Here is a 22193-nt window from a genome sequence, read left to right as displayed (position 1 = left end):
CCCATCAGGGGCTGGGGTGCTCCAGAAGACATAGTAAATGGAGTTTGGGGGGGGGAGGGGTGCAGAAGTGTGTGTGTCATTGGGATGGAGCCTGAAGGAGAGAGTGCAGTGGAGATGGACTGGGGAGAGGGCAATATGGAGAGAGAGAGAGAGCACTGCAGCAAGCTGTCTGGAGTTGCCACTTGGCTTCATGTCATAAATAAAATGTTCCTGGCTTTATTGCAGTGCATGCATGAATCTGTAGTTCTGATTTTCTTAGAGACATCGATGGAACAAACAGAACTTAAAGTCTACAGCTGCCATAGGGTAAAACCAGGTCTGTTTTAGATTGTTTGGATCCAGTATCACTGCCACATGATGGTGGCACCAGGTCAATAGACGGAACTCGGTCCCTTTTAGGAAAAGAACCAATCTAAACTACAGCTGGACTGGTTTAGCCTGTTTCGTATGACATGGGAGCCAGGTGACAACCCTAGAAATGCCACCGCTCAGTTTCATTAATGAAATTTCTCTTTGGGATGCAGGCAAGAGTGTGCTTCTTCCACCAGTTTGCAAGACCAAAAGCTTGAAAAACCCTGCTGTAGACTAGAAAAAAACAAGAGGTTGCATACTGACCTGTCTCTAAAATGTTATACTTCACAAATAGATACCTATCTTTCCAAAGGCATGCTTTACTTTAAACTGTAATTCTGTGCAATGTGGAGAGTCCTCCTGAATTCCTAAACTTGCAAAGGAGAGCTAGAGCATGCGTTTTTTTTGTTTTTTTTTAATGGGGCATATCTAGGTCATCTGCACGAAAGGAGTGTTCCCACTGCATCCTGCAAGAGATATGTGTAGGTATTAAAATGAAAATCAAATAAACACCCTTATTGGTAAATGAGCAGTATAGGTACCTGACTATGTGCTTTATTACTCTCTTAACACTAGTGTGCAGAATTACAGTATAGCAATAAGAGCTGAAAGCTGATCAGAATTGTCCATATATAGTAAAATATTCTGACTGTACTGCAACTTTGCAGTGCAGTGAACTTCTACCCACCCCTTTCTGGTCTCCCCTTTTCTCTGGATACATTCTGGATAATGGTGTACTCAAGAGTGAAAACAAGGATCCATTATTACTATCATTATTACCTATTACTATTCATATTAGTGTTTTATTTGCCAAGATTGTTCAGGTACAATATGAGAGTGGTTTCAGCAGCCTGGGATAATATACAGAGGAAATTGCATGTCTGTTGAGGCTCCTGCTGCTTTTTTATTTCTGAGCTGCGTTTCCAGCCCGGTTGGAACATGCCCTCATCCCACTCACTGCCTTTTAGGACAGGAGGGTCTTAAACTGAGGTGCTCCAGGCCTTCATGTACCGTATGACTGTTAATCCATTCGCCCTTCATTTGTCCTTCATACTAGACTGTGTGTTGCAGCAAACCACCTTTTGTCAGAGGGCCATGGACTGTAGCTCCCTTCGTTATCTGGTATAAGAGTGCTCCGGAAGTGCTGGGGAGAGGAGGCTGCTCTGGGCATGCTGGGTGGGGGGTGGGGTGGACAGGGAGGGAGATCACTATTGATATTCAGGACTCACTGTATTATGGGATGCTGTGAGTATGGCCCAGTCCATACAAATTATTACTAACTCTCTCAGAAGGGCTTGAGTGGGGCAACACACTTGTGCCACTTTATCAGGCAGTGGAGTATTTTTTGCCTCCCTCTGTTTCACTGGAAACAGACATAAAAGAATAGGGATGGGAATGAGGGGAAAATATACTTATGAGCTTTAGTTTGAGATGTAAGTTGCAGAAGGTACGATTGTAATAGTTAACAAGTCAGGTGTATATTTTCTTGCAGTTAATAGGAAAATACACAATGAATATGCATGAGATATATTTGGATGTACTGTCTCCACTGTATGCAAATATATTTCATGCATATGCATTTTGGATGCCCAGACAACCAGACTTGTTTGTGGCACTTCAAGACTTCTCCTTCACTAATTCATGAGTACATATTAAATATAAAAAAAACCCCCAAACAACCCTTTGTGATAATTCATTTTACAATATTTCTTTTCCTTCATGGGTGTATTCCTCTTCTCTCTATCCATTCCGAGACCTGCACACCTACCATAATATTTTAATTTCTTCCTTTCATTGCTTCTCAGACTGCTCCTAGTATAGTGATGGCGAAATCCAGTCCTCAAGTGCCACAAATAGGCCAGATTTTCAGGATATCCACAATGAATATGCATGAGATAGATTTGCATCGGAGTCAGTGCATACAAATCTTTCTCATGCATATTCATTGTAGATATCCTGAAAACTTGGCCTGTTTGTGGCACTCGAGGACTGGAGTTCACCATCATTGTCCTTAGTACTTGATCCATCTGTTTACAACATCCTACTTTCTGATCACATTAGATCAGGGCTTCCCAAACCTGTCCTGGGGACCCCACAGCCAGTCAGGTTTTCAGGATGTCCAAAATGAATATGCATGAGATACATTTACATACCCATGGAGACTCCGTGTATGCAAATTAATCTCATGCATATTCATTGTGGGTATCCTGAAAACCGGACTGGCTGTGGGGTCCCCAGGACAGGTTTGGGAAGCCCTACGCCAAATGATCAATGTTAATCCAGTATGGACTGCGCCATTTTTTGAGACCACAAAAGAAATGTCTTCCACTGCAACTCATACATTACTACTTTTCTGCTTCCTGAATACTTGACAGGTATTGTAAGCCATGAGGCAGCTTGTTGAACAAGAGGCTTGTCTATGGGAATGCTCAGATGACTAGAATGTGCAAGTATAACCAAGAATTCCATGCATTTTGGTCAGGATTTTACATTAATAAAAGGAAGGACAATATTTTTCAAAAACAGTGTGTGAAAGTATATATATTTATTTATTTATGTAACAGCTTTTGTATACCATCATTTAGTAGAACCATTACATATTGAACTCTACAGCATGGGAAACACAATAAATAATAATAGTCAAATATTAAAATACATCAAATAATTGCTTAAAATCTAGTACAGAATCAATATGTGTGTATGTGTGTGAGCAGGAAAGAACCTTTGCTCATTAGAAAGATGATGATTGTAACCCAAAGATATCTCCGGTCAAGCTATACCATATAGCCGCGTTAGAATCTTTTTCATTATACCTCTGTTTTGTATGGCCTGGAGACAGTTGATATTGTTAAACAATAACTTATTTTAACTAAATTTTCCTGTTTTTCCTTTTGCTACCCTAACGCACAAAGCTTTTTTTTTTTATATCTTCTTCTGTAGGTTCTAACTATGCGAGTCCCCGTCCAGCCCTTGCCAACATGAACGCTAATGCAGCTGCAGGTCTGGCATCCGAGCACATTCCTACTCCGGGGGCAGCCCTGTCCTGGCAGGCTGCTATCGATGCTGCCCGGCAGGCCAAGTTGATGGGCAGTGCTGGCAATGCAACAATTTCCACAGCTAGTTCTACACAGAGGAAAAGGCAACAATATGGGAAGCCGAAAAAACAGGGTACCACCACAGCTACCCGTCCTCCTCGGGCATTGTTGTGCTTAACGCTGAAAAATCCAATCAGGAGGGCATGCATCAGCATTGTTGAATGGAAATATCCTTTCTCAAGTATTTGTGGAGGTGTCAGTTAAACTTTTAGTATGTGTTAGGAAAAACGTTAAAAAAAAAAAATGGAATCAACTCAATATTTTGATGACCTTATACATAGAAAAAAAGATGACATTGATAGCTTGATATCCCCCTACTGTAAGATGTATGATTTGATTGTTTATTTTGTATGCAATATGTTCTTCATTGGCAAGTAATATGAATTATCTCTTTCAAAATAAATCCCTGCTTTGGACGTAACTGTTGCAAATAGTCTGGCAGATACTTAAGAGAATGGCCTTGCCCACTAAGAAATTCAAGGTCTGAGTTTATTTTATGTAAAGGGATTATTATTATTTTTTTTTTTTTAGGGATTAGATGCTGATTTGCTGTATTCTGTTTCCTGAATGATTGCGCAGTTCCCAAGGACACACACATGTTTTCATTCAAATTTCAATTGGAAGATTTATATTTTCTTTAAAACTAAATAAAACAGGTTAGGAAACCTCTTTTTTTTTTTTTAAATGTGGCACTATATTGGTAGCATTACCACTGTAGGTTCATAAATTGGTGTTGAGTGGTAATGTTCATTTTATGCAATCCAGACTGATACAAGACAGTTTCAATGCTGTAAAATACACATTTATGAGGATAGGTAAGACCCACATCTGAAAAACATATTAAATAGCACCCATAGCTAGAGATGAAGCCCATGGAAAGCCTGACCATTACTATTACTAATATGACACGCATGCTAAGTAGGGACGTGCATGTGTTTGAAATGACACAGTGCCAACAACATTGTCTATAGCATTTCTTGTCCTTTTCAAAACAAATCAATAGAAAAAAACTACAAAATGTAGTGTTTTTCCATCTATCATTTTTAGTGCACACTATTCAGAAATACTGCGCACTATTTCTGAAACCTAAAAAAACAGGAAAAAAATTGGAAAAAAATCCTAAATAACATGGAAATTTGCCCCAGACGACATGACACATTTTTTGCCTGCATACCCCTAATACTAAGAAGGGAATGGGATGATAAGATGAGTGATTGGTGAACATTACTAATGACATTATAAAAAAAAAATTGAAAATAAATCATAAAAATGGAGAGAAAATAAAATTGCTTGTTGGTGACTGCTTGCTGCTGCTGCTGGATATGAACCCTGGCTCTTGATTCCTGAGAAAGACTCCGGTTCATAAGCCAGTAACTCGCGCAGTCGCGATGAGTCTTAGAAGGGGGGGGGGGGAGACGGGGGACGGGACCAAGTCCTGTTTTAGTGCCATCTGCTATCAGCAGAATTGGAAGTGTCTTTGGAGGGAGCTATAACCTGCTTACTGGAGCACAAGCGCTGTAATTCCCAACCTAACACAAAAAAACAGGCATACAAAAAAACATCAATAAATGCCAGGGGCTATGAGTTTTGACTCTGGGATGCAAGTTAGATGTCAAGGGCTTGAGGTGGGAGGGAGGTATCACATAGAGGGGAAGATAAAACGTGATGCAGTGAAGTTCACAGGAGCTGCAGAAGGCTGGATCTCGCAGCTTCAGAAAGGAGCAGGCAGAGCTATCGTCACAAATGGGTAACAATAACATATGTAGTACGAATGGCTAGTACCAAGAGAATACAATGCTATTACTTGCCTGGCACTTGCTATCATGACTGAGGAACAGAGGGCTGATGTTTCAGTCGCAGCAGGATGCAACTGGGTGTTGGCAGAACAAGGAATGAAGACTACAGCATGCCAATTCATCTTCAGCTCTCAATAACTTATAGGCTGGCACAGGAGATGGAAGAAGAGAGGAGAAAAATAAGCATTACAGCAGTGTCTGATCTTGCCAATATAGGGAAACAGAAGCCACACAGAAGAAATGAATGTCGGAAATTAACTTGTCAAAATGAGGTTGCAGGCAGTTCTATACATCCACTGGCCTATTTATTTATTCAGTAACATGTAGGGTTTAATTGTCTTGATTAGCTATGTTACTTGTTATCCATTCTGACACAGCACTAATGTTGTGACCCTAAATGGTGGGTGATGAATCTCTGGACTGAACTGTTATTGGTTTGTATGTTCCTTGGTAGAGAGTCAAGAAACAATGGCTAATGAATTATGGGATAAGTATCAGAAGTTGGGAAGAGAGCAACAGACATGTATCTATGGTTTTCAGTAGTTGAAGAGAATAAATAAGAGGAGCTATTATGTTTGTTGCTTGCTGAGGTGGCTACAGTAGGAGACCCAGGTTCGCAGTCTGACTCCAGATTCTGCTTCCCCAGGCCAGCCAGAGTTGGGAATGTTGTGGAAGCAGCATTCACAGCCCCCCCCCCCCCCCCCCAAGAGGAAAGGGAGAGTCTGCCGTCACCCAACATCAACACTTATTGATGCTCAGACTCCAGGCATGCACATGACACTTTTGGGAGGAAGCCACAAACTGTGCTCACTGGCTAGGGTTGCCAACTTGCTCCAGATTTGCAGGACAAGCTGAACCTCTCTTGGGGTCTGGCCCACTGCTTCCAGGAACTTACAGTCCTGTTTTCCTTGGAGAAATCAATAGGGGCACCAAAACTATGTCCTCCACATATGGTGGGGGGTAAACCCAGGACTGGATCAACCTATCCTGGAAAAAAAAAATGGAGACAGTTGGCAATCCTACCCCCTAACCAAGGACTGTCACTGAGATGGCTGATGTAGATGGGAGAGGAAATAATAAAATGTTCAAAAACCCTGGGAGGTTGTGAATGAAGGCTCATGGGACCATAGAGGCTGGATGCAATTGAGCTGGAAGGCCAAAGAAGCAGGAGGAACACGTCAACCCACACAAATTCTATAAGAGTATAGCAAGAGGGAGTCAGTTCCTGGGAATTACTTGAAAATATTAATGAAGAGCAAGCTAATGTACCTTTCACTAGCAGCTGTCTAATTGAACCATTCTTTAATGAACATCTTGCCTTTAAAAATCAAAACTAAGAAAATGTGTATTGCTAATGTTAAGGGGGTAATTACGGAACACCTCATGGGATATTATTTAATAAAGGAATTTCCCACCCCCTCCCAGAGAGAATATCTTGTACAAAATGTGCCTCATATAACACAAGGTGCTCCAAACCTATGAGTCTTTAGAGCTCCTGTTGCATTTCCTCCTGCTACCGCTGTCTGTGGGAGAAGGGGGTTTAGTGGCACCATGGAAAAGGTGCGTCCCTTCCCGGCTGACAGCCCTGATTCTTAGTTACTAGACGAAAAAGCAACCAGAGTACCCTGGAGGATATGAAGAATTAAAGAAAGCGCAGCTAAATGGGAAGGGGATTGGGATAAAGTAAAACACAATGTAAATAAATATGAGGCAAAGCCTTTAGAAGAATCCATGTTTACTCTGGCACGCGACTGGCTCGCACAGCCTTTGACATATTAGGGAGAATCTTGGCTTGGACTTGCTGAAAGCACTTAAAAAGGCAGATGTTTCATTTCAGAATATAAAGAGCTCGGAATGTTTTGTTTAAACAGAATAGCTATAAATCTTGGGATTTTTTTCTTTTTCTTATTATTTATGTATGTTTGTGTGTGTTTGTTTTTTTTCCAAGGACAACTTCCTTAACTCCATTCCTCAGACCATTTGAAATAATTATTTTACTGACTATTTTTGCCAATTGTGTGGCCTTAGCTATCTATATCCCCTTCCCAGAAGACGATTCCAATGCCACCAATTCCAATCTGGTAAGTGCGTGCTGGTCTCTTATTTCCTTCCAGGCCTGGTTTGGTAGTGCGCCGATCATTTGTATGAACAGGGAGAGCACTGAACGCACCACACACATTACATTTGTAGATGATCTCAGCTATGAAAGCTGTTTTGCCATCTCTTTGCACTATTTTAGATGTGTATGCACAAGGAAGAAGCTTTGGCATAAATGTTATGCTTTTAGGAAGATCCATGAACCACAGCTCTACAAATGCCGCAGAGTGGTTTTGGAAACTGAAGTGCAGGTGTTTTTTTTCTTTTCCATTCTTTGATGTACTGATGCAGGAGACATCTGTAATTCGTGTGTTGTTTTTATTCTATTAAATGATGTGGTTGAGCTAATGCACTCTTTGCATGTGATACATAATACAGAATTTCTCTTTGATGCATAATTCATGCCCCAAAGGTTTTTGTATGGTTTGGATTCATATAGTTGGGCCATGCTTGTGTTTCAGAAGTTTTATTTTTGAATGCTGCAAGTGCTTGGGTTTTGGGTTAAATCACCCCCGGGAAAACAGTAGAGTGTCTACTCTTGGCTGAGCTTGGTGAGGGCACAGTATAGATGAGACCGCTGGAATGAAATGAAAGAAATCGTGCTGAAGCCAGTGTGCATGAGCACATCTCTTGGGGTCTGTGCAGAACAGAATCACAATCCTTTTTTCCATGTTACAGGAGTGCTTCTCGTGCTTACCGGCTTGTTGCAAATTTCTACAGAACGCCTCTGAATTGCGTATTAATGGAATGTCCAAAATTACCTTCGCGCTAAACTTGGCGTGATATGGTGAGGTGCTTTTGTGAATATCTTCACCATTGCCTTGGATTCAGATATTCTGATTATATGTTTGCATCCTGCTGATATGTCACACCAACAAGCAAACATTATGTAACTTGTTATAAGAAAGAAAAAAAAGACATGATCATGGAAAAGAATAACATGCATGGGACTTGCATTGCTCTGGGTTCTGGCCTTGTAATTCTGGACAACAAAACATAAAAATGCGTGGCATTACTCTAATAGTGCTATCAGGAGTTGTGTATTCAGGGAGCGATGAGGTGATGTAATGTATTTTTAGGAACCCTCTTTGAGGTTTTATTTTATTTTTTCTGGGAATTTCAATGTTATAAAAAAAAAAAATCAGGGGAAAAATGTTTCTACAGATTTTTCTCCTGTTTATTATAACAAAGTTATTTTTCCCCTTATTGTTTTTTATAACATTGACACTCCCAGGGAAAATAACATTTAAACTGAAAACAAATATCCCTATATATTTTGCAGCAGAAATATGGTCCAAATACCATAGTTTGTAGCATAAAAATATACAATAGACTTAATATGTACTGGGGGCCTAGACAGTTAATTTAGTTGGCACAGGGCTGATGAACTTGTTATTTTTAGGTCACTGGTTCATATCTGTCTCGGGCTGGTTGTGGCCAGAGTCTTGATTTGGGTATGATTGGGTAGCCAAAGACATTACTGGATATGAATGAGTGATCTCGGGACCTTTCCAATGGGCAGTTTCAGCCCAGTGTAGAGAGAACAGGATTTCTCAGTGGCTTATGAATTTGAGTATTTGCTTATTATTTATTTAATCACATTTATTAATTGCCTAATTACATAGGCGCAAGACAATGCACAAGGCAAGAATGTACATAAAATATGCAAAGGTACAAAAAGTAATTAGCATACCCAATAGTAAAGATAAGTTCGAATACTTCATTATTAACATAAAACTCAAATATAATTAATTAAGAACAATTAATAAAGTAGGTCAGGTCCCAAACACTAATAAAGACTCCTTCAGATATTATCCCAAAAAACAAAGTCAAGAAATATATTAAGTAGGTCCAATAAAAAAAGTATCACCTTGTATCATTTGTTGTTTATTGATGCCTGTTTCCAGTGTACTATGGAAAACACTGTCACAGCTGGCACCCCCTGCGTTTTCATTACTCCCTGAAGAATTCATCCTATTTTATCTGTAGTATTTTATGTCTGATGCTTTGGATTACAGCCCCAAGCAAGCATCAAATAAGCAAATAATAATTAGGCAGCTGAGGAGTTTGGCAGAATCTAAGCCAATGCAATTCTCAGGGCTGGATTTATAAATTGGGTGCCGTCTCGGGGTGGGGATCCCCTAGAAATGATCGAAGGGCTTGGGAGGGGAGATGGACCAGTGGCGGCCCCCTGGATGTCCCTCCCAGACCTGTGCACGGAGCGGGGTCAACACAGGGGCTCTGATGTGTGTGCTAGCTCAAAGGTCACAAGCAAAGTTTCATTGAAGTTGTTTGTACCACTGCTGCAAGCCCAGCAGAAGAGGACAGGCAATAGCAATGCTTCAGCGCCTATCAAAATATAGTGCTAGAGACAAAACTCCAACATTGCCTATGCCTAAATCTTGGCCTGGTGATCCTCCTCCAAAGCGAAAGCTGTGAACAAAGGACAGCTCCCACTCATTTAAATGCTCCTGAACTCACCGCAAAATACATGCATAGAACACATTAAACACTGCAGCCATTAAAGTTGTTTTTTACTTTATAAAAGTCAAATGCTTTTTAAAAAAATCTTTTAGTTATAAAGAATCTCTGGTGCTTTTCTGACAAAATTGTTACCTAAGCTTTTCACTGATATTTTTAAAATCATTCCTAGATTAATCTGGGGTTTTTTTTGTTTTGTTTGCATCCTGTTCCATTTTAGAAAATGTGGGAGAGAGGAAGGGGAGAAGCTAAAATATTATAGATTGTACAATTGCCAAAAATCTGGAAAATAGCAGAGAATAAAAGTGCCCAGCTCGATAAAACTTCAGCCAGTGCAGGCTCACTTCTTGTCCGCTGGAAGCTCAGACAGTCATGGACTAAAATATTGCCTTGGGTCAAGGGACTTAAGACTGCCTGCAGCAGGACTCAGGTTTTTCCCTGCTCCATGGAAAAAACAAACTGCCCCATTCCAAGGTGACCGCCATGGCTGTGGTCCGTCTCCTACTGAAGCCTCCTGGCTGGCTGGGAGGTAGAGAGGAAACAGAAATGGAACATCAAGTACAGGCCAGCCTTCTTCTTCTTCTCACACTGAGGGGTAGATTTAAAAAAAACTACGCCCGCGCGTACTTTTGTTCGCGCACCAGGCGCAAACAGGAGTACGCCGGATTTTAATAGATACGTGCGTAGCCGCGCGTATCCTTTAAAATCCGGGGTCGGCGCGCGCAAGGCTGTGCAAAATCGGCAGCCTGCGCATGCCGAGCCGCGCAGCCTGCCTCCGTTCCCTCCAAGGCCGCTCCGAAATCGGAGCGGCCTTGGAGGGAACTTTCCTTCCACCCCCCTACACCTTCCCCTACTTAACCCACCCCCCCAGCCCTATCTAAACCCCCCCCACCTTTGTTCAGGTTTTCGGGGGCTATGCGCATATCCCTTTGAAAATCTGCCCCTGAATGAATACCAACCACGGCTTTCAATAGAAAACCATAGGGCCCTATGTTTGTTTGTTTTTTTCTGCTTTGTGTGAATGCCTTGGCCCTGGTGATAATGCCCTATGTAACATAAAACTGCTGGAACAAATGTGGCATGCGCATACACCCTGAAAAATGAGCCTCTGTGAATTTAAATAGCTTGCTGAATGCAGAGTTTGTGTTTGCGCTGTCATCGCTGCTCAGAGAATATGGCCTTCATAAAGCAGCTATGACGCTAATGCCCTCAACTTTATTATATCTTTGTGAGCTTCAGATTACTGCTAACAGTCACATCATAGCTGTCAAAAAGGTATGCTTTTGCCCTGAGCATAACCAGCCCGTCATCAGACTCCTGGCACGCATGCAGGTGGAACGGGCAGCAGTATGCTGGTGACGTGCAGTGGTTGGCAATGCGTGTGCTGTCCCAGGCAGAAAGTAGGGATGTAAGTGCCGGGACTAGCTTTTTCCGCACCTATAACAGATACTCAGAATTAGTTGTCAGTACTTACTTAGTTGTCAGAATTTATATTCCACAATTTTCAATACAATTGATCAACGTGGATTACAAAGACCATACATAATCTTCAGTAAAGACAAATAATACAATTAGATCATTAAAAACATACATTTCACAGTATGATAAAATTCTTCAAATAAATACAATAGTGGGTAAACCTAATTAAAGGCCCAAACAGATAAAAGTGCCTTCAGCTTTATTCTAAAGTCTTTTTCTTTTGGGAATGTAATTTAGATAACGATGATATCACTTTCTTGCAAAGGAGGCCTTTATCTGTTCTTTTCCCTCCCAGAATGAGCTCAGTATACAGCTAGAAATGTCTAATTTAAGTGAACCACTTTTTGGTCTGAGTTTTATTCAAACACCGAATTAGGCATGCAAAGATATTTTCTGCTTTTCAATCTTTATTCTGTTTATTGGAACCAGATCTGTACCCGGTGATTCACATTTTAAAAGAGGGAGCCACTGCACCTTTGGCAAAAATAGTAATTGCCTCTACCACAAGGCATGTTTGAAACAGACATTAGTACGTCCAGCACTTAAGAAATCCATGGTCGATTTAGCTAATTGGAATAACTATCACCCATCTTTGAGTATAATACTAGAGAAATGTGTGCTATGTGAATTGCAGGATCTCCTGACCGAATATGAGTTCCTTGGCCCACATCAGTATGAGTTTAGGCTCCATCCTAGCACAGAAACACTGATGATATCATTAATTGACTCTGTTATGTGAACTTGCTAACGTTCATTCAGTGATTTGGGTGACTTTTGCCTTTGACATAGTTTCTCATCCCATCCTATTGAAAAGGCTTGACTCAATAGGCATGATCAGATGGTTTGTGCCATTCATAACAGATGGCTTATATCAAATTGTACCTCCAACAGTATATCCCACTTTTTTTTTAACGTATACTGTAGTCCTTTAGGAAAAGCAATTTCTGTGCTTGGAGTACAATACCAAATTTATGATGATACAGCTGTTTATCCCTCTCATTCAGACCCTGCAGGATAATGGTGTTCATTTTAGCAAATTGTTTTGGGGGAATTCAGTGTTGGATGCAGAATAAAAAAAAACAAACTAGCTTTGAACCAATGAAGGCTGTGGCAAATCTCGAAAATCAGCTCTTCTTCCACTCCAACCCCTCTCCCCGTACATCAGCAGCAGCAACTTTGCTCTCTCTCTCTCTCTCTCTATACCCCCTAACTTCCTGCCTTGCAGCAGTCTCTTTTCTGGCTCCCTCCTTCACCTTTTTCTCAGAAACAGCCCCCTTCCCCCTCCCCTTTTCTCTCTCTTTCCTCCCTGCTATACTCCCGGTCAGTAATACTGCAGATGTTTGTGCAGTGGAAATGATTCCATCACTGCATGTTCCCATGTGCAATTAAGCAGATAGCTTAGCTGAGTCTTTACTTCACAGATGGAGAAGGATGCATCTTCAGCTCCAAACTTTATTAAAAGGTAAAACCGGTCTTACTGTGAATAAACCTGAGAAAAGAGTAACCAAAGCCGTCAGGGTCACAGAAAGTAAAGGCAGGTAAAATGAGGATTCTTCTGCAGGGCTAGAGCAGGTCAGCTGCCAAAGCAGACAGGCCAACCAGAACTGACTGGGCAACATGAGGAAAAACTCCCAGGGTTCCCTGCTTCCAAGTCAGAGGTTAACACTTCGGAGGCAGGTGCCACTGAATACAGCAAAAGCACTGAATGTGCGAGCCAAGCACTAGATGGCAGTATAACAGTAAACAAAGAAACTTTATGCAGAATACAAGCATGAGCAACAACATTAGCAACAGAAAAAGCTCCTGTGATAGCAAGACAACAGCAAACAAACAGAGAAACAGCTGTGGAGAAAGGACAGAAATAGCTTCAGAAACTTGAAATAAAATCAGCATGGGGCCTGTGAGCAAGCATGTGCTCACAGGCCCTGAGACAGCTCGGACACTACTCCTATACAATCTTGTCATTGTGGATAGCCTGACTGACTGCATATTCTCCAGGACCAGTTTGGGAACCATTGCCCCAGGTGAACGTTCATCCTTGAACTCCCCCCATCAGTTACCTTTTACACCCATAGCTCCCCACCTCCAGGATTTTAATAATTAAACTCATCAGTTAAGATTTCCCCCCCCCCCCTTGCATGCCCTTCAGAACAGTCCTTAAAAATCACATAATTGGACAACATAATTTAAAATTATGTTGTCCAATTATGTGATTTTTAAAGATTTTTTAAAAAAATCCATTATAAACACATTAGAATTCTGGAACAAATGCCGGACTGAAATCAAACTCCTCCTCAACAGTCTTAACCTTATTCTAAATGCCTCAAAAACAGAATTCCTCATTATAGCACCCGAAAACAACAACATCACCACAAACCTACCAGCCAACCTGCAAACCTCGCACGTAAGAGACCTAGGAGCAATCATCGATAACCGCCTAAACCTTAAATCATTCATAAACCAAACAACCAAGGACTGTTTTCACAAGTTATACATCCTCAAAAGAATCAGACCACTGTTCCACTCACAAGACTTTAGAACAATTCTTCAAGCAATAATCTTCTCAAAGCTGGATTACTGTAATTCTATTCTACTAGGTCTCCCTGCCGCTCATACAAAACCCCTTCAGATGGTGCAGAATACAGCCGCCAGAATTCTGACCAACTCTAGAAAATTCGACCACATCACCCCCATCTTGAAAACCCTTCATTGGCTTCCCATTCACTACAGAATCATGTACAAATCTATAACCATCATTTTCAAAGTCATACATCAACTCGCACCATTAAATCTACAAATACCACTCAAGAAACACACCTCTGTCAGACCAACTAGAGAACACTACAAAGAATCACTTCATGTTCCAAAAGCCAAAACATTCCAACACAAATCTCTCGAAGACAGAGCTCTATCCACAGCAGGACCGCGCCTATGGAACTCCATCCCTTCAGAGCTTCGCCAGGAACCATGCCTACCTACTTTTAGGAAAAGACTAAAAACCTGGCTTTTCAAAAAAGCCTACCAGAGTTCAGATTGATCCAGGTTCCCTTTCAACCACCATCTGTCACCCCTAACCTCCCTCTTCCCTCTATCCTAGTGTAAACCCCACCAGCCCATACCCCTCCCCGTCCTTGACTACATTTAGCTCTTGACATCCTCTTGACACAGATCCTTTATTGCTTACTATGTAAATATTCACTGTAAATGCGTTTTACTATGCAAATATTCCTGTCCCTTTTCTCTTTTCTCCTCCTATCCCAGTTGGTAATTTCCTTGTTCATTGTAACTATTATTTTCTGCACCAGTTCAATTACCCTAGTTCTATGTTTATTACACGACTTGTTAAATGTAAACCGACTTGATGCAACCTTTGGTTGTGAAAGCCGGTATAGAAATTAATAAATAAATAAAATAAATAAATAAAATATTAAACTTTGTTTTGTATATCTATCTAGTGTCTTTCCCTACCAACTGGGCACATAACATATTGAGAGGATCTGTCCCCATATGGTATGGGTCAGTCTCTCTAATAATTTTGTGGATTTTCCAAAGTGGACCTATTAGAAGCAGTGGGGCAGAATATTTTTTCCCAGCTGGTACAAGAAGAGCATTGCCTACCTTGCTCTCTATGAAGCTGGTCCCCCTATTTCTTAGTTAATGGTGGAATACATAACATTTCACAAACAAAATCACACCACTCCAGACTTAACTAAACTCCTAACTTTATTTTTCTGGATTTCTGAGCCAACAACTATGTATATTTTTGGAGAGGACAAGTAGTCTGTCTGAATTCTCAGAATTCATGGGATTCACAGTCAGAGTAAAACATATAGAAGAGCATAAGACTTGCCATACTGGGTCAGACCAAAGGTCCATCAAGCCCAGCATCCTGTTTCCAACAGTGGCCAATCCAGGCCACAAGTAGCCGGCAGTATCCCACAGGGTAGATATAGTTTCCATGCTGCTTATCCCAGGGATAAACAGTGGATTTCTGCAACTCTACCTTAATAACAGTTTATGGACTTTTCCTCCAGGATCTTGTCCAAATCTTTTTTTTTTTAAACACAGATACACTAATAGCTTTCACCACATCCTCTGGCAACTAATTCTAGAGCTTAATTATGCGTTGAGTAAAAAAAAAATGTTCTCTTATTAGTTTTAAATGTATCCCCTAGTAACTTCATTGTGTGTCCCCTGGTCTTTGTACTTTTTGAAAGAGTAAACAAATGATTAACGTTTACTTGTTCCATGCCACTTCACTGATTATTTTATAGACCTATCATATCTCCCCTGAGCGATCTTTCCTCCAAGCTGAAGAGACCTAACCTCTTTAATCTTTCCTTATAGGGGAATTGTTCCATTCCTTTTATCATTTTGGTTGCTCTTCTCTATACCTTTTCTGTTATATCTTTTTTGAGATGTGGTAACCAGAACTGCACACAATTCTCAAGCTGAGGTCGCACCATGGGGCAATACAGAGGCATTATGATATTCTCTGTTTTGTTCTCCATTCCTTTCCTAATAATTCCTAGCATTCTATTTGCTTTCTTGGCTGCTGCTGCACACTGAGCAGAAGATTATCAGTGATGACACCTAATGTAGATCCTTTTCCTGAATGGTGACTGCTAATGTGAAACCTTGCATTATGTAGCAATAATTTTGGTTACTCTTCCTTAAGTGAATAACTTTGCACGTGTCCACATTAAATTTCATTTGCTATTTACTTGCCCAATCTCCTAGTTTTGCAAGGTCATCTTACAATTCCTCATAATCCTCTTATGATATAACAATGTGAATAATTTTGTGTGATCGGCAAATTTGATCACTTCACTTGTTGCTCCTATTTCCAAGTTGTTTATAAATACATTAAAAAGCAGTGGTCCCATTCCTGGGGCACTCCACTATTCACCTTTCTCCACTGGGAAATTTTACCATTTAGACTTACTCTCTACTCTATATTAGAACTAACTGGTACCCCCCAAGATTTGGAATACCGTACTCCTAGTTCACACTTGAACAGAATTTAGATCCACCAAGCCACCCTCCTTATCACAGACAACCATTTCTATCTTCCGAATTTCTCTCTCTTTTTCTCTCTTTCTGGGGGTACCTGGAGCTCAAATTCCCAATTACCTCCTGAGGCCTCTCATACCTGACCTCATGAGCTATTCATAACCTCTCAACCTCAGCTATTTCTCTCCTACCATTTTGGGCTTCTCCCTTCTGCAGTGTGCAGACTTCTCTGGTTTCCTTCACACTCCCGCCCTTCTTGGGCTTTCGTTTTTCCTGAATTAAATTGCCTAATTCAGAATGGTTCAGGAGAACCAAAAAACGATCAAATTTTTCCTGAAATTTCGGAAAAAATTCATTTTTGGGTTAGTGCGCACTAACTCCCGATAGCGCGCGCGCTAACCCGAAAATCGGGGCCCCTAAAAAAAGCCCCCCAAACCGCGGGAAATTAAATAAATCCAGTCTGCCCAGTAATTCTGGTCTACCCTGCTAAAGATGTATCCTGGCTGCCTGCTGTAGAAGCTCGAGCGCTGGTAGTATATCACTCCTTATCCAAGCATGTATTTTGGTGGTTTGGCTATTTTGGCCTGGTAGTGCCTTCTTGCTCCTTTAGGGTTCCAGCTCAATTGCAACAACCTCTGTTGGATTACAGTGCTACGAAGCTTCATTCACAACTACCTGGAGATCTTCCAATTATTTTCTATCCCCTCCCAACACATTCCAATCATTTCTGTGACACTCCACGGTTGGGGGGGTCAGGGGTCATGCACCAGGGTTCCTTTTGGAACCCTGCCATCATGGACCTTAAATCCAGCCACTAGATGCCACTATTGTGCAAAACAATGGGATTCCCTCCCTGCCAAGGACTATGTGAATGAACAGTACATCCCCAGCAACCCCTGCCCCAGTAAGCCATGTAGCAGTGCACAGCACTAGCCATAGGGGCCAACAGGCCAGCCCACCACAAGTTTATCGTTTAGCCTGTCCCTAATAATCTGAAGTCATCTGGTAAACCTAAAATTGAAGCATTATTAATTGAATAGCATGAGGATAAGGAGAGCGTAGGACGTAAGGCATGCTGTGTTGCAGTAAACAAAAAACAGCAAGATCCAAAGCTTGCCGGTAATGATAGTAGCTAATTAATAGCTGATCAGATTAAAAAAAAAAACACTTTGTATCCAGGGTATTTTGTAATTAGTGGCATTTATTCCATTTATTACGTAATCCCATTTTAAAGTTCTTATGGGATTTCATGTAAACAATCTTGCACAGAGTCAAATGACAGAAACATCATCATTCTAAAATAGTACCAGTTAGCCATATGCAAATACCCTTAAAGTTACCAGACACCCCTGATTTTCAGGGATTGTCTCCAAATTTTCATGCTTAAGCCTGATTGGTCACCACCAGAATTAAATAATTTCCCTTGATTAGGTCCTTGAGTATTGCAAGCATCCTGTGCATGTTCCTTCTGTCTGTGGCAGCATGATGAAGCAGTATTGGTGACAAATCTGTCAGTTCCTTGGGCTGCCACAGACAGAGGAGGAAGATCGGCACCAGCAGGGGCAACCAGCAGGGGGAGAAGAAGCGAAGCGGCAGAAGCTGGAGGAAATCCATTCTGGCCAGCCATGGGAGGAGCAGAGCCTGGCCTCAACTCCTTGTCGTGAAGGCAGTAAGGCATGGCAGTGGGGTGAGCAGGTCAGATGTGGCTGCAGCAGACTAAGCAGGAGGACCCCAATTTGGCTAGCTCAGGGGGAACAGGAGGACTTGGTCCTCCCCCGTACCCAGGTGGCAGAAACAACAAGCCCCCCCCTCTGACTGCAGGAGCAGTTTTGACTTGCGGCCCTCTCCACCCAGTGGCATAAGCAGCAAGGCCCAGCTGGCTATGAGATCAAGAGGGCTTGGGAAGGGAGTCCTCCTCAGCAGTGGAAGCAGGAGAAGGACAGTGGGAGAAGGTAGAGGACCCTGGCAGCAGCGGTGGCAGGAGGAGCAGGAGAAGGATCGTAGGGATGGGAAGAAGAAGGAGAGGTTCCTCCTAGTGGCGGGAGGAGCAGGACGCGAACTGTGGCCAGATTTTAGCAAGTACGGAGGCCCAAAGATTAGAGGGAGGCGAGGTGTAGAGCCTGCAGGAAGCGTAAGCAGATTCTGTACGAGTTGTTGCGGAAGGGATAAAGTAAGCAAATGGAGAAAAGGGGGTGATGGAAGGGAGGAGGGAGGAGACTGGCGCAGGGGGGGAGATTGAAATGAAGAGGGGGACAGGGGTGTTGCAGCTGGGAGGAGGATGGGAAGAGGCAACAAAAAAAGGATGGAACTAAGACCGGTGATAAGGGGATGTGTGTGTAATGGAACTGAAATCAGGATGGGAAAGGAAATTTGGAACTTGCGGTGGGGGGGGGGGGGGGGATGGCTGCAGGACTGGTGATGAAATCAAGAACGGGGCAGAGGATGAAGGATCTGGGGAGGGTGGAAGAAGCGAGATGCTTTTGTGTTGGGTCCCTAAATATTCTGTGGTAACAAACATTTAAAGAACGTACTTTTGGGTAGAAGGAAATTGTTTATTTTGAAAAGCAGATTGCTATAATTTTCCATAAGGACAGTGCTGCTTTGGACATATCTTCCTCTTCAACCCCAACAAGCATCTCAGATTCACCCACCAAAAAAAAACCCTGGGAGTCTTAATATTCTGTAGGGGGATATCCAGTTTTATCATGTTCCTGAATTTCCAAGCTAAACAAAATAACTTGTTGCCAATTTTCAAAAAAAAATACTGTAGCCACCACTTTGGCCCCAGGCAACAATATCCAACACATTAATCCTGCAATGATCAAAGAAATATACAGGCCCTTCTTTCAAACTGGGTATTCTCTCCCTCTTCTGTAATAATAGCTCTCTGCCGTCCTACGCACTTTCTTGGTTATATGTATGGATGTATATGCAGAGGAGGACAAAATATGTAGAAAATGTAGACATTGGTCTCATTTACTAAGCATTTTGCCCATAAACACAGAATGGGAGAAAAGTCTTAGTAAATCAGGCTCTTAAGTTTTTGCCTCCTAGATTTAAGAAAAATTCTCCTAAATTTAGGCTGCTAAAATGTAACTACCCAAGTAAAGTGCTGAGCATTTTTTGAAAGCTGACAACACAGAGTAAACAGATCCAGAGCTGCACTCTCTCTCTGGTAGCCTTCGGGTCTAAGCAGGTATATCTTGTTCTAGCACGAAGAACCTACTTGATTCTTTCCATCCCCGGTGTACTGATGAGCAGGGCTGGTGCAAGTTTATTAGGTGCCCTAGGCGAACCTTCTGCCTTGCCCCTCCCCCCCCCCCCCCCCCCCCCCCCCCCCCCCCCCCAGACTTGGTCCCAACTCCTACCTCATTCGCACCCGCCGAGTGTGTGCTTCTCTGAGCCACGGGCAGGTTGGGCACTGCTCGCGGCCCACCAAATCTTTACTCCTATTTGCTGCGAGCGGGATAGGCTCCGCTTGTGGCCCCACATGGCTGCTTTTCGGCACCCCCTAATGGTCGGCGCCCGAGGCAACAGCCTAGTTCGCCTAATAGGACGCGCCGGCCCTGTTGATGAGGAGGTTAAGGGAGAGGGAAGTACATGCTGACATACTGTCCTGCCCCAGCGCTCTACATCAACCTGAAAACAGCATGGCCTTATGTCTACTGCCATTTACTATGTTACTAGAGATGGGATTCCATATTTTTTCAAAGATATACATATATTTAAATAACTGTGATGCAAGTGGAATAGCCTATTTCCTGTGGTATCAAACATATAATAGATGTGTGAAAGCTTACACTGAAAATCTCTGGGGCTAAAGTCACTATATTAGAAACAAACAATGACTCTATCCACGCAAAGATTAGTAAATACAAGATGTTTGTGGCTATTGTGTTATGGTGTGATTTTAAATTGTGTATGTTTTCATGTAACTCGCCTTGAACAGTGGAGAGCATGAGTAATACATTTTAAATAATAATAATAATGCACTATGGTCCTATGCTGTCCTTTCCCATTTGCCCTGAATTAGGCCAAAAATGGTCTGTGCTTCTCCAGGTCCTCAGCACTGGTGTATCTTCCTCAATATGGCACAGCAGGGATTGTGTTGGGTAGGCACCAACCATGAAATTTTAGTTGCCCAAGATTTTTCCAGCCCTGAATATATACTAGATTGCTAGAACAAGGTTCCAGTTAGCCTGTTTTAATTGGAAAGATTGTATTTTTTGTATCCTTTTCAGGAAAGCAGACTTCCAGCTACGGTATCTAATTCAGTCTCCCAGCACGAACAGTAATTTTCTCTGTAATTTTGCGGCCATAATTTAAGCTGCGAGGCTAGTTTAAAATAATAAACGTGTGAGGCAGCACAGACTTGTTACTGTGGATACAGCATTTATGGTTCATTGTGTGTACGATGTTCATAGTTCTGTGACACACTGGCAAATTTATTCCTTGAACAAACTATGTCCATGTATCTTACAGATATACAAGGTGGCTGCAACATTGCAGCACACATTATTTCTACATGTTAGGAATGTGGATTGCAAAATATTTTGTTTCATTTTATTTGTGTTTTGTTCTTAGTTTATTTTTTATTTTTAGTTTCTTTTTGTGTAATTTTTTTGTTTTTGAATGGGCACTAAATCCAATTATTGTGCACTAGCTCAAATAGTACATGTTAACAGTTTGCAAGGCCATGGACCCGGCGGATCTTGCAGGCTTGAAAGCCATCCCGGGTATTGCACAGAGGCTGCAACAGTAGCAAACTTGCCTCGAGTCCCTGATGGCAACAGTGCAGGGACTAGCTGACTGCATTGGCAGAGCCGCTGCTTCCAGTTCCCCGGTACCTGGAGCTGAGATCAGTACCGGACCAGCGGCATCCATACAGATGCCAGCACCCTCGCGGTTTTCAGGGGACGCGAAGCTTTGCCGAGGATTCCTGAGCCAGTGCTATATTCGCTTCAATCTCCTTCCAGCTCAGTTCCCGACGGACCGGGTCAAGACGAGCTATATTATCTCCCTGTTGGATGGGAGACCCTTGGCGTGGGCCTCCACCCTGTGGGAGCATCAGGACTCCCGCCTAGCCAGTCTGGTACAATTCGTCACCTCCTTTCGGCGGATCTTCGATGAGTCCTCCCACAGACCTACTGCCGCATCCGAACTGCTCTAGCTGCGTCAGGGTAACCGGCCTTTGGCTGAACACACCATGGACTTTCAGTCTCTTGCTGCTGAATTGAACTGGGGAAGTGATAGCCTGCATGGCATCTTTTTGGAAAGTCTCTCCCCAAGACTTCAGGATGAGTTGGCGGCCAGAGATCTCCCAGACAACTTGAATGATCTCTTTGATCTGGCGGGCCACGTGGACCGCCGTATCCAACGCCGGTTCCAGGAGAGGAGACCTGCTCACAGACCCGGGAGCTCCGGAACCACACTTTCCCAAAACGGGCACTCCCCTTCTGCCTCTCCGGGGGCTCAAGATCCCAAAGCCATGCAAGTGGGCCGGGGGCCTATCTCTCAAGAAGAGAGGAGAAGATGTCGGTCCCTGGGCCTGTGCCTGTATTGCGGTGGCAAAGGTCATTTCCTTGCCCACTGCAGTGAGCATCCAGGAAACGCTCAGACCTGGGGACAGTCGGGGCGCTAACCCTAGGTCACACCACTTCTGCCTCCCCGTGCACCGTCCCGGTGACCTTACTCCTTCCCAAAGGAGAGTTCGATACGCTAGTCCTGATTGATTCTGGAGCCGGGGGAAACTTCATCCTCAAGGACTTGGTCCAGCAACTCCAGATTGGGGTTCAACCCCAAAGACCCCCTCTCCGTGTATCTTCTATTCAGGGGAGACTTCTTCCAGGGACCATCGCTACTTGTACCAGGCCTCTCACGC

At 42.7% G+C, this 22193-nt stretch overlaps 1 protein-coding gene across 17 annotated transcripts in view; it reads left to right on the top strand.

Moving 5' to 3' along the window:
• The window catches only part of CACNA1C (calcium voltage-gated channel subunit alpha1 C), a 1539476-nt gene that overhangs the window by 289883 nt on the left and 1227400 nt on the right, over positions 1-22193 (top strand). For all 17 annotated transcript variants that reach the window (XM_029599882.1, XM_029599881.1, XM_029599874.1 and 14 more), the window contains 2 exons: positions 3292-3613; positions 7218-7323. In XM_029599882.1, coding sequence (XP_029455742.1) covers positions 3292-3613; positions 7218-7323 — 428 coding nt within the window. The remainder of the gene's footprint in view (positions 1-3291; positions 3614-7217; positions 7324-22193) is intronic.

This window comes from Rhinatrema bivittatum, chromosome 4, assembly GCF_901001135.1.
Source record: "Rhinatrema bivittatum chromosome 4, aRhiBiv1.1, whole genome shotgun sequence".
NCBI lineage: Eukaryota > Metazoa > Chordata > Amphibia > Gymnophiona > Rhinatrematidae > Rhinatrema > Rhinatrema bivittatum.
The sequence above is the reverse complement of the archived record's forward strand: the minus strand, read 5'-3'. Positions and strand labels throughout refer to the sequence as shown.